The sequence below is a fragment of the Brachypodium distachyon genome, chromosome 3 (genome assembly GCF_000005505.3).
Source record: "Brachypodium distachyon strain Bd21 chromosome 3, Brachypodium_distachyon_v3.0, whole genome shotgun sequence".
NCBI lineage: Eukaryota > Viridiplantae > Streptophyta > Magnoliopsida > Poales > Poaceae > Brachypodium > Brachypodium distachyon.
This window is the reverse complement of record NC_016133.3, coordinates 27,885,306-27,897,817: the sequence shown is the minus strand read 5'-3', so window position 1 is coordinate 27,897,817 and position 12,512 is coordinate 27,885,306. Positions and strand designations below refer to the sequence as shown.

At 48.8% G+C, this 12,512-nt stretch overlaps 1 protein-coding gene and 1 pseudogene across 1 annotated transcript; one reads left to right on the top strand and one right to left on the bottom strand.

The window, feature by feature from the left end:
* Positions 1–7,089: 7,089 nt before the first annotated feature.
* Positions 7,090–10,083, bottom strand: LOC100833294 (beta-glucuronosyltransferase GlcAT14A). Its single transcript, XM_003573903.4, has 4 exons — positions 9,315–10,083; positions 9,136–9,211; positions 8,853–8,983; positions 7,090–8,011 (listed from the first exon to the last, which is right to left on the bottom strand). The coding sequence occupies exons 1-4, from the start codon at positions 9,841–9,843 to the stop codon at positions 7,440–7,442; spliced, it is 1,308 nt and encodes a 435-aa protein (XP_003573951.1). The 5' UTR covers positions 9,844–10,083; the 3' UTR covers positions 7,090–7,439.
* Positions 10,084–11,538: 1,455 nt separating this feature from the next.
* LOC100845200 lies at positions 11,539–12,282 on the top strand (annotated as a pseudogene).
* Positions 12,283–12,512: the final 230 nt, after the last annotated feature.

Here is a 12,512-nt window from a genome sequence, read left to right as displayed (position 1 = left end):
GAAAACTGCGTCACACGAAGAACAAGAAAACCAAAAGCAAGTTAGATCTAGTAGAAAAAGTCTGAAAAACGATCCAATCTAATCTAGCAACTCAACTCGACACGATTAATGCAGCAAAGATTCAACAATGCAAAAACTAATGTGAAAATTGCAAGGTTCAGATTGGTTCTAGGACAAAGGTAACCAATCTATTTTTTTTGGCTTTTTCTAGACGATAGGTAAAACTGATCTAGACTACGGATAAACAGGAAAATCTCACCGAGCAACCTTAAGCTCTGATACCACGTGATGTGGCTCGGGGTGGCCCGATCTTTCGATGAGATTGATAACTCTCGATTTGGGTAGGAGGTGACGTTGACGATCTGACTGCGGCCTAGAAAGCAGCGTCTTAGCAATCGATACACCAACTCCAGAGGGCTATTGATCACGCGGGGCACGATCAACCTGACCATGAACGTCTTTGTTCCTACAAGCAATCGAAGAACAAGCAACCCTTTATATACCCCACTACCCCCCTATGGATACTTGGGTTTTGTTTAATTAAAAGTTAGCCATCACTACTACTTCGTGTAATCGCGTGTGTCGGTTAGACCACCTGCTTTACCGCTTTTAGAACCCCAACTTATCGTCTCGTTGAGACATTGGTTTGATATAGTATATTTGCAATTTTAGATTGCATCCGCTATTTATCTTGTTCTTGCTTGTTCTTCGATTGCTTGCAGGAACAAAGACCTTCGTGGTCAGGTTGATCGTGCCCCCGCGTGATCAATAACCCTCTAGAGTTGATGTATCAATTGCTAAGGCGCTGCCTTCTAGGTCGTAGTCGGATCGTCAACGTCACCTCCTACCCAAATCAGAGTTATCAATCTCATCGAAAGATTGGGCCACCCTGAGACATCCTCGATGCCATGCGCAAGAGAAAGCGTGAAGAATAATTCAGCGTCGGTCGTCGACTGATGCTGGCAGTACTCCTCTACCGGGTCTTGGATCGCAGTAAAGAAGTCGATGAGCCCATTCAGCGACTCCGGCACTGACCCAGCAGGAAACATTTTCCTGATTACGGTGGTCAGAGTCTTTGTCACCAGCCGGAGCTTTGCCCTTGGCTTCGGCGTTGATAACTTCGACATTTTCTAGAGCCTCATTGAAGCTCTGGCTTTTCTTATTAAATTGAACCTCAGCAGAGGCATCAAGGACTCCTGCAAAAGGATAGAGCAACCGTCAAACTTTACACTAGAAGGCAAAGCACCCTGGGTGACAGACTCAAACGCTCACCAGCAACAGATCGAGTAGCACTTTCGAGTCACTCGATCCAAATCTTTTCCCTCTCTTTCTCCGCGGAAAGACAGGAGTCTATACGTTGCTGGAGGCGGCTCTTTTTGATAGCTGCTTCCTTCAGCTCTTGACGACACTGATCCAGCTCTACCTTCGTCTCCTCAAACTCTTCAATAAGAGTTGTCATGGAGCGGATGATCGGCTAAAAACAAAACGTAGTCTCAAGTTATTTCTTGAGCATCACTCCCACCGGGAGGCAAAAACAACAACAAAAGACAAATTTGCTCACATGCTGACTCGGTGCAGGAGTCGTCGCTTGAGGAATGGTCGACTCATCTGGTCGACTCCTTCTACTCGTTTCGGAAGGAACCGCTGAGGCTCCTTCGGCATGAGCTGCCTTTTTCTTAGTCGGCTGGTCCGACCCTTTCGAGTCCTGACCAGTCGATTGAGTCTCGGGAGCCTTTTTGCCCTCGACTGAGCCACCAGTATGGCTGAGCAAGAATTTTTTAGAGGTTTAATAAAATCTCTAGAATGCTGAAGTAAGATCGCCAAAATGCTCACCTGACACGGTCGAATCGAGCAAGAAGGCCAAAACGATGAGCCGCAACGGGTCCATCGGACTTGGTTATCTTGAACGCAGGTATAGACACCGACGGTTCAACATTCGGGTCCCTCGAGCCTATTGGTCAGTCTGTATCGGCGGGTTGTCATCTTCTCTGCCACGCTTCTTTGCCGGTGGAGAAACGTTGCTCGGCTCATTATCGGGTCCCCGGAATCAAAAGTACAGTCAGAAACAATTCATGTCAAGACGGCAAGGTTTTGTCAGAAGCTTCGATGATCACCTTTTCCCGGGGCCTGTCGGGTCCATAGGGAGCCACTGGAGGGTCAATCTCGCATGGCTCTGACTCACCCAAGTCAGTGAGCCGCCGAACTCGTCAACACACTTCAGTCGAATGAAATTCCACAGTACTAATCCGGGTCGGGTCACGAACCCCTTTATATGCCCACATGGAATGAGTGCGAGCTTGCAAAGGTTGGATTCTTCTCCGAATAAAAGCAACAATGAGGTGAATTCCAGTCACCTTCAGCTGAGGAGTCTCCATAAGAGACAAGACTTGGGCCATCAGAGTCTCGGCCTCTTCGCCCTCTGTTCCTCCCAACTTATGACTCCAGGCTGTCGTCTTCTTCACCGAAGCTGTCGCGGAGAATTCAGGGAGACTGAAGCCACGCCCTTCAGCCGGCACATCCATGACATAAAACCACCTCGATTTCCATCGAGAAAGTGATTCCCTCGCTCGGAGGTTGAAGAATTTGGCATCTGCTTGAGTTTTGATGTCTACACATCCAATCGCATCCTTGCCCTGACGCTGGATTGTGAACATTCTCTTCCAAAGACCTAGGTGTGGGTTTATACCAAGAAAGCATTCACACAGCGTAACAAAGCACGCGATGTGGAGATAGGAGTTTGGAGAAAGACTATGAAGTTGGAGCCCATAGGCCAAAAGCAAGCTACAAAGGAAATGGTGGACTGGGAATGCTAAGCCGCGGGTAATGAAATCGTAATGCACCACTCGCTCTCCATGCATGGGGCGAGGGATTACCTCCTCGTTGGGAAAACGCACGTGCCCATGTCGTGGGGACAGCAACCCTTCCTCTTGCATGCCAGCCACCCTTTCACGATCCACGGAGGACAGCGGCCAAGCTTCCGCGCTCTTCTTGCTCTTCCCCATTTCACTGGGTCGAAGGACATTTTCTTGTCAAGGAACACGAAAGGTTTTGGCTATGGGAGCTAAAATCTTGGGCGCCTGAGCTCTGGGTGCGAGGAGGAAGAAGGGTTAAACTAATTTACCCCACCTCCGCTTTTTATCTTTACCTTGGGAAAAAATCTGGGACGCACGATCTCGTTCGTGGCCACGTGTTCCGCATCAACTAGAATACGGAACGGCGAGGATGAAATAACTGCTTACTTCGTGGGCACAAGAACCAATCAGATCATCATTGTGTCTTGTTTACTGCGTGAAGTATGATTGTTTCTCCATTGACGCACGCCTACAGTGTACCTAGCTGTCAGGCTAGGCTATACATCCAGTCACATCGACTGACCAAACGGCTCTTCACCTCCAACAGGTACGTCATCAATGACGAAGTCTGATTCGAATATCATGACTCAAAACTATCTTTCATACAGGATGACGGAGTTTATCTTAAATGTGAATACTAAGACTCACATTCGAGTCGCGAACTAACCAGCTGTTGCTTTATACTAGCTAAAGACTTCATACGGTCATCTATTGTTTATTCTTTACTTACAACAGTAAAAACAGGGTAATGACCCTGTCACAAAACAGTCGATTTCATATAGTCGACTCAATTGAGTCGCACCAGCTGCATCACCTCACCTGTTTATACTCATTCACATAACAGTAAGCCTCTTGGATTTTGTCCAAAGAGCCTGGAGCCGCACCAGCTGCGCCGCTCTAGTAAACCCATGCTCATTGCATGAAGATAAGCCTCATGGATCATTCCATCGAGCCTGAAATCGTACCAGCTGCGTATTTCAGCAAACCCATGCTCATTGCATGAAGATAAGACCCAAAAGTTCTCTATCGGGCCTGAAATCGTACCAGCTACGTTATTCCAGTCAAATCCATACTCATTGTATGAAGGTAAGTCCTAAAAATTAGGCCTGGATATGCATCGACTGCATCCCTCCAGTAGTAATTCTCACTTAAGGGTCGCTCCCTACAACCATGTTCATTACATGAAATTAGACCCATAGGCTTCCTATAGGGCCTGGAAACGTACCAGCTGCGTGTTTCCAGCACATATAATCTTGACGAACAAGTCAAGTACTTAAAAACTGGAACTCGACTCTATAAGACCCAGCAGGCTAAGTCGAAATTCGCTAGTTGCCAGGTTCGAGCCCGGGGACTCGAATGCTGATGAAAGCTAGAGTTGTATTCGCCCTAGAGCGATTAACTGGACTCGACTTCTCGAGTATCTGGGCACATTAAGCATATAGCCTATGATCCCTACTCATCGCATTGATCCGCTATCAAAATCATATTGTGAAACTGTTACTTAACAGTCAAACACTGAAGCATCAACTCAGACATTCTTTGAGTCGAAATACTTCTCATTCAAAGTACAAATCGACTAAACTCCAAGTCTGCAGCATTATGCAACTGGCTCAACAGCAAAATGAGTTCATTCTTTATGGGAAAATTCCCTAGTCAAGTCTTCGACTCAACAGGGCACTTGAGGGCTACTGACGTGGTTATGACTAACCACGTACTCGACTCGAATATACCCGGTACAACCGAGCTGGGGGCCCACAAGGAAGCCTACTACGACTCCAGGAGTCTACATGCCAAATCTTGTGACTCAAGACAAGGAAGATTAATTAGAGTGCATCTTCTCATTGTAACCGACTTGGACTCTACTTTAGACCTAAGTTCCTGCATATATAAAGGACCAGGAGGGGGAGCCAAGAGAAGACCCCAACTTAGAGAGAAGTCGCCTAGAAGCACTCATCAACTCTGTGCATCTAGACTCTGCGACACCCCATTGTAATCGACTCAGCAATACAGATCGGACAAGCAGAACGTAGCGGTATTACCTCATCGAGGGCCCTGAACCTGAGTAAATCGTGCCCCCTATGTCCTTGTTAGCTGACGAGTTCGCCAACACACACTCAAAATCTTTCCTAGATACAAGTCCATCAATATGGACATTGTCGAAGTCACATCTTCGTCAATCGGTGACCAAGACGGATTTCATGCTTTGATTGGTGAATAATCGGGACCCAGATCATTAGCCCGCTGTGGAGCGTTAGAGCAAGAGAAATGTGAGGACTGCTAGCTAAAACATTAGAACCGGGTCTCCAAAACCAAGATATGCTGCAACGTATGGATTTGTTTGGAACCTAGTACTCTACACCGGGACCCACATGACAGAACTTTCTCTCCCCACCACTTTCCCCTCAACTCCTTCCCTGAGCACGAAACTCACACGGATTCTTTCCTTTCCTTACCCGAGAGCTTCTGGTTCTTCTCTCACTAGCCGATTCCAACACTGGCAACTCCGGTGGCGGCGGCTCCATCTTCACCGTGCCGCTCATCTGCAACCCACAGAGCAACACCTTCTAATACGGTTTTTTTTCGAAAATGGAAGCTTTTATTGATCTCAAAGTTATATCGAGCGATACAACCAAAGAGTATCACACTCCCGGCCTCTGCGTCGAAGCACACACAGCCACACGAGTACGGAACAAAACTCAATTATTACAATGAAAGAAAAATAAAAACTCTAAGCGGGCTCAATCCGTAAACTAGACCGCCACCCATAGTGGTTAAACAAGTCCCTAACCACTTGTTCCACACTGTTGCACACCATCAAAGTCAGCTGGTGATCCATAGACCAAGTACGGAGCCAATGAGTGCACGAATATCAGACCTGAATAGGAGAAGTTAAGTTATTTCTATTAAAAACAATATCATTTCTGCATAGCCAAATTGCCCAACATAAAGCAGCAGCCCCAACCATTAGGAGCGCTCTCAACATTTTATTAACCCCTCGTAACCAAGACCCAAACATGTGAGTAGCATCACGAAGGGGAAAAAGATTGGATGCTATTTGGACCATTGACCACACAGAGCGAGAGACACGACAACAGAAAAAAAGATGTGCAATAGTCTCATCTTCATGACAAAAAACACCTTCTAATACGTGGCCCTCACCAACATCTCCGTCAGCGACGAGGCCCTCTCCATCCCGTCCACCATCAAACTCGATCCCCACCCATCAATCCAAAACTGCAGGCGAGGAGCGCGGCGGGCGAGCGGCAGCCGGAGGGGAGACGAGGAGCGCGGCAGCCAGAGATGCGGCGGGCAGGTGAGCGGGCAAGCGGCACAGAGGTGAGAGTGCAACGGCTGGGGATGCGGTAGGCGAGCGGGCGGACGAGCGGCAGGCAGAGGTGAGGCGAGGAGCGTGGGCTCCACAGTTGTCAACGCGTTCTTGGAGTCGACTCAAGTACTAGACCCGACTCTAGAAAAAAATTCTTAGCCCCGAGGTGCTGCAAGGGCTAGACCCAGTTCCAACATCTCCTAGCACCGGTATAGCACCGGGTTTTGACCAACGTTGGGCTTGCTCTAAGAGCAAGAACAATGTGGGAAGTCTACTGACCTGACACAAGCACCGATGCTAGGAAACAAAAATCTGGTCCAATGTACAAGTTTTCTTAGCACCTCTAATTGGGCCCACTGGTCAGAATCTCCCAAACTGCGGCCCACCAACCAACCCAACTAGGTCTCCTCGATCCCCAACTCATCGTTCTCCTCCGATCCCCAACTGCTAGCGCTCCCTGATCTCCCCGATCCCCAACTCGATTTCCCCGATCTCCCCCATCCCCAACTGCTAGCGCCTGCCTCGGTCTCCTTCCGCCGCCGAGCGCCGCCGTCTGGTCCGGCTCGCTGATGGGAACCCCACGTCGGTGATGGGAGGAGCAGCGGAGAGGAGATGGGGAAGCAGCGCTGGCGATGGGAGGAGCCGCCACTGTCGCCGCCAAGCTCCTCGGCCTCCTGCTTCCGGCCTCCCGGCTCGATCTAGTCCTACCAGCCATGGCCGGAGCTTGCCCGCTTCAGCCCCACCAAAGTCAACAATGATTTCAAAAGAAGTTAGAATGGACGCAAGTAGAAAAACCGGTTCTTCAAAACATTTCTTAGCTAGATCTGCTGCAATGGTTAGAAGCGGTGCTTGGACTGGTTTTTCTCTTCTTAGTTATGGTTGTTTACCAACGCTGCACATGCTCTTAGCTCGTTTAGATGTAACACAATTCGTGCTTTTATAAGCAGCAGCACTTGCTTGTACAGACAGCAACACATGCACGGCACTCCCCGTAAAAACGCTATAAAAACAAAAAATTGTCCATGGGTCGTCAGTGGCAGATCCCGTCAAATTTGCGAGTTGTGACCATGCATGTTTGCCCATGAATGGTGCACCATGTACATGTCCTTATTCTGTGAAATCAACTCTCCTCTCTACTCTAAAACCCCTCCCAGCCAAAATTGCCTTATCTTGGTGTCCTCTTCCTCTTTCTGTACACGACACATTTGGTCAGATCATCAGAGTTACACAAGCCATTGTCGTAGCTAGCTACTAGATCCTCCTCACCTACACTGCTGCCTCCTGAAATTTCTCGCAGAGAGCAACTTGTTGAGCATGACCCTGAGCCTTCTGGCTCCAGCGCCGGCCTTGATGGCCCCCTTCCTGCTGCCGGGCAGCTCCCGGGGGTCGGAGCACAGCCCCACCTCCCCCTCCGAGCACCACCCGGCGTAGCTGAAGAACCGGCCTTGTTGAGCATCGACACTACTGCCATTGTCACCATCGTCGCGGGGCGGTGGCTGGCGCTTGAGGATCTCGCGGTCGATCCTGTCGAGCACGGGGTCGGCGTGCTTGAACTTGCGCGCAAAGGCGGCGCTGCTGAGCACCATCCGTCGGTAGTCCGCGGGGCGGAGGTAGAGCGGGTGCTGCTTGGGCGGGTTGTCCCAGCGAATGAAGTGCAGGTCGCTGTTGACGGTGGCGTTGCGGAACTCGGCGGAGTTGCAGGCCACCGTCTGGAAGTAGAACTCCGGCGAGGACACCAGGTTGGCGTGGTAGAGCAGGAGTGTCCGGGGCAGGTTGTCCCAACCCATCACGCAGTACTCCACGAACCGCCGCGACAGCATCGTCCACGCCGACCCTGCAATCCATCGCTTCACACATTTTAGTCTTTTGTTGTTCGTCCAAATCAAATACAGTAGTACTGCTGATATGAACTCAGACTTTTTTGTTGTTTGTACAGCTCAATCAATAACAATGAAATCTTTGGTTTTTGCGACACTGCTGCTTCTAGTGCTACTCCAGCTAGGAAGAGTACGGTTTCTGGAGATTGCCTTGTGATGCCGACACGTACGATGGAACGTCGCCGGCATACCTGCCGTTTCTTGGAAGCAATCGGTGGATCAAAACTAAAGGTTTGCTTTTGCTTTTGCTTTTGTTTGCCAATACAACAGCACAGCGCAGAACAGCGCATTGGTTGGTCGATCTGCTGGGTTTTGCATAATTCCAGAGCATAAACCAACATTAAAATAGACTGATCACCACTGATCCAGATCTACCAAATCGATTAGCGCAAGCATAACTAGCTAGTCTCTCTGCAAAATGCCTTGTGGCACTCGGGCTCCTACTCCGTTGACTAGATTGCCGTTCGAGATAAGTTTTTTTTTTTTTGAAAGACAGATACTCCGTAATATTATTTTCCATGCCAGATTGGTGGTTACACGTACTGATCAAGCCACATGTTCTCTACTATATCCGCCGTACGTCTCTCAGTCCAGCTGACGTCTCCTATTGCTACCGAGGACGAATTCAAAACGAACAACTACCCAAACCAATCGGGCCTAGTAGTACCGTAGTACGGACCCGGACACGGGCCCCGTATCTCCGATCAACAAGCGTTGACGAAAAACGCAATGGCACATTTCTATTGCCATTTTTTCTGCAGGTTCACGGAGAGATTCATGGCTTATCACGTTACGTACCGGTGAAGAGCTTGAAGGCGGTGGGGAGGCCGCGGCGGTTGATGGTAATGTTGGGCGAAGGGCGGAGGAGCTCCGAGCGGTCGGCCTCGTACAGCGCCGTGTCCAGGATCACCGGCCGAGCGCGCTTCTTTCTGCAGAGCTAGCGCGTTTCAAATTCAATATTCAATCATCTGCTGATGAATTCAATTCAAACGATCCCATCGGTCGATCTCCACAAAAGTAATTAAAATCCCCAGCCTATCAATTGATTACTTCAACTAAAGAGTAATTCGTTAGCTCTTACATCTTCCAGCCCAGGTGGCTTGTGTGCTGTATGAAGTTGAGATCCCTGGGCAGCCGCGAGAACGCCTCCATCAAATCTGCAAATTAACCAATCAAACACAATCCAAAATCTAAATTCAACAATCAATCAATGATTCGTGTTGGTGTTCGTGTGGAGAGTGGAGAGACAGACAGACATACCGTCCTGGGTGACGAGGGGGTAGTCGGAGGCGCTGAGGTTGACGAACCAGTCCCAGGGGCGTCCCAGGCGGAGGAGCACGGCCATGGCGTGGAGCGTGGTGGACAGCATGGTGGGCCCGCGGTAGGTGACGAGGTTGGGCCGGCCCACGATCCAGACGTTCCCCACGCGGCCGTACACGGGCTGCCCGGACACCAGCTCCGCCAGCCGCCGGTGCTCCTCCGCGGGGGCCTCCTGGTCCAGGTGCACCAGGTAGCTGTTGGCCGGGTGGTACAGCGCCCCCAGCAGCCTCGCCGCCCGCTCCGCGTCCCCCGTCGACGCCGAGATCAGGTACGCGAACGACGCCGGGTACGCCTTCTCGCCAAGCTGCTGCAGGAACGGCCAGTCGGCGGCGGGCCCGGCGCCGCGGGAGAAGCGGCCGGTGGTGAGGAGGAGCGACGGGAGGGAGAGGATGGAGACGACGAGGAGGCCCGTGAAGACGGCCGAGATCGCGACCTCCCTGCCGCCCATCGCCAGCCCCCTCACCCTCATCGCCGTGGTCGCATCTACCGATCTGCCGTGCGTTTATGCTTGCGTGGGATTCGATTAATGGCAGCAGCTAGCTAGCAGGCGCTGCTCCGGAGATCTATTGGTGGTGGAAGCTGGAAAGGTGAACAGTGACCGGATGCAGCTCGAGCTTCAAGCTTGGAAGAGAGAGTCTCAGGGAGAGAGAGAGAGAGAGATTAAGCTCCTTAATTAGGTGGCTAGCTGGAAGTGGGCTGTGATTGGTCGGAGGGAGAAGCTAGTAGAGTGCGGGGGCGTTGGAGGGGAGGTTGCTGTCGGTACTGCTGTGGTCGGTCAGTCAATGACAGGTGGGACCGTGCAGGAACGACGGTCGATTGTCTGCCTTGAACGCCTGCCTAGTTCTCGATCCATTTATGTAAAGTCAATCCAGCTCTTTGCCCAAACATGTTTGCAAGGCCCTCCATTTCTGGACTGGAATGCCATTTTCTCGTCTAACAGATGGACGACGTTTCTTCAATTCATTTGAGCTTCCCCCGGAGGAGATCCTTGCGAGTGAATGGTAGGAGGAGGAAGTGCGTGTGCGCGTCCGCTGCTTTATGAGCATTATCAGCGGACTACTTAAATGTGAGCACCTAAATCTTCATATAGGAACTCTCTAGTATAGATTCTTTTTTCAAATTTGTCATCTCCAAATCAGACTGCCTAAATCTCACCCCCTATAATTCATTCATCCATATTTTATTCATATCCTTCAACCGTTTTTGTAAAAAATCTATATTTCAAACTACTTGACTTGAAATTATATATTTGAAACGCTTATAATTTAAATCGAATAGTTTTATTCTTATATTCATTTAAGTACATAAACTATAATATTATAATTTAATTATCAAACGGCTATATTCTTCACGGCTATATTCTCAACGGTTATATTCTCAACGGTTATATTCTCAACGGTTATATTTCCAACGGATATATTTCTTGGTCTACATATATGTGGAGCTCTGAAGCCATTGTCCATTCACTCTCCACCACATCTCTCAGTCTGTTCACTCTACCACATTTCTCAGCCTCCTCTCACAAAAATGAGTTGTAGTTTACTTTGGCAATATGTGAATTCGTCGTCATCGTCGGAGGAGGAGGAGGAGGAGCATGAAGATGACGGCCATGAACTAATGGTTGCCACAGCGGCAATAGTTCTCGACGCGAACACGCAGTTCAATGCTCGACACCGTCGCGGTTCAGTGCCGGGTCGTCAGGTAATTAACCGTGATACGGCAGGTGGGCATGCTAGATTATTCGAAGACTACTTCGCGCAACATCCTGTCTATGGCCTCTCATATTCGCCGAAGGTAAGCAATGCGTACATATGGTTTTTACTTGCATTTATATTGTTCCTCTAGTGTTCAACTAATTACCTTTGTTTTCACAGGTTTCGAATGTCTCGGCCGTTGTTTTTCGCATAGCGAAAGCTGTGCGGGAACACGATAGCTATTTTGTGCAGAAAAGAAATGCTGCTGGAAAACTTGGGTTATCATCTCTTCAGAAGGCTACCGCAGTGTTCCGAATGTTGACTTATGGTGTAGCATCGGATGCTACAGATGAGTACGTTCGGATTGGAGGAAGCACTGCTTTGAAAAGTATGAAAGCATTTGTTAGAGCTATTGTTGAAGTTTTCGGAGATGAGTATCTTAGATCTCCAAATGAAGCCGATATCGCTAGATTGCTTGCAATTGGCGAGGGCAGAGGGTTCCCTGGAATGCTAGGGAGCATCGACTGCATGCATTCGGGGTGGAAAAATTGCCCTTCATCATGGCAAGGTATGTATACTGGCCATGTGCATGAGCCCACAATGATTCTAGAAGCTGTTGATTCACAAGACCTATGGATTTGGCATGCCTTCTTTGGTTTACCTGACTCTCTTAATGACATCAATGTTCTTCACCGTTCCCCGATCTTCGCAAGGCTAGCAGAAGGGCAAGCTCTAGAAGTTAATTTTACAGTAAATGGTAACAATTATACAATTGGGTACTACCTTGCCGATGCATATACCCGCAGTGGGCAACATTGGTGAAGAAAATACCCTCTCCACTAGGGCAGAAGAATAAATATTTTGCAAAATGTCAAGAAGCACATAGGAAGGATGTGGAACGAGCATTTGGAGTGCTTCAAGCTCGTTTTGCAATTGTTCGTGGACCAGCAAGACTGTGGGATCAAGAAGTACTCCATGATATCATCACAGCTTGTGTTATCATGCATAACATGATAGTTCAAGACGAGCGAGATGAAGGTCCGCAAGACTACAATTATGACAACATGGGAGAAAAGGTTATTCCCTCTCATGCACAGACGGCTGAATTCTCGAACTTCATTCAAAATCATCTTGACATCCGCAACGCACAAGTCCACTCTCAACTAAAGTATGACCTGGTTGAGCACCTATGGCAAATTTATGGGGTAACATAGTGTGCAATGTCGTATGTAGTTAGAGTTAGGATCTAAGTCGGAAAGGTTTTGTCCCGAAGAAGGTTACCCTGCCGACTTGATCTATTTAGCATGTACTATTTTTACATTATGGAGGGGTGTAATATATATTATGTATGGTACTGTATGCAACTGCTTTAACGAATTATGCCATACTCAAATATTTAATACAACAACATAGTCCATACTCAAATAGTGCATAGAACAGTATA

What these genes read in the sequence shown, in the direction of transcription:
- LOC100833294 (XM_003573903.4), bottom strand. Translation starts at nt 9,843, where the DNA reads ATGAGGGTGAGGGGGCTGGCGATGGGCGGCAGGGAGGTCGCGATCTCG. An exon ending in CCCCCTCGTCACCCAGGACG is followed by an intron (nt 9,212 to 9,314) that starts GTATGTCTGTCT and finishes GTTAATTTGCAG; the next exon opens with ATTTGATGGAGGCGTTCTCG. An exon ending in CGCCTTCAAGCTCTTCACCG is followed by an intron (nt 8,012 to 8,852) that starts GTACGTAACGTG and finishes GATGGATTGCAG; the next exon opens with GGTCGGCGTGGACGATGCTG.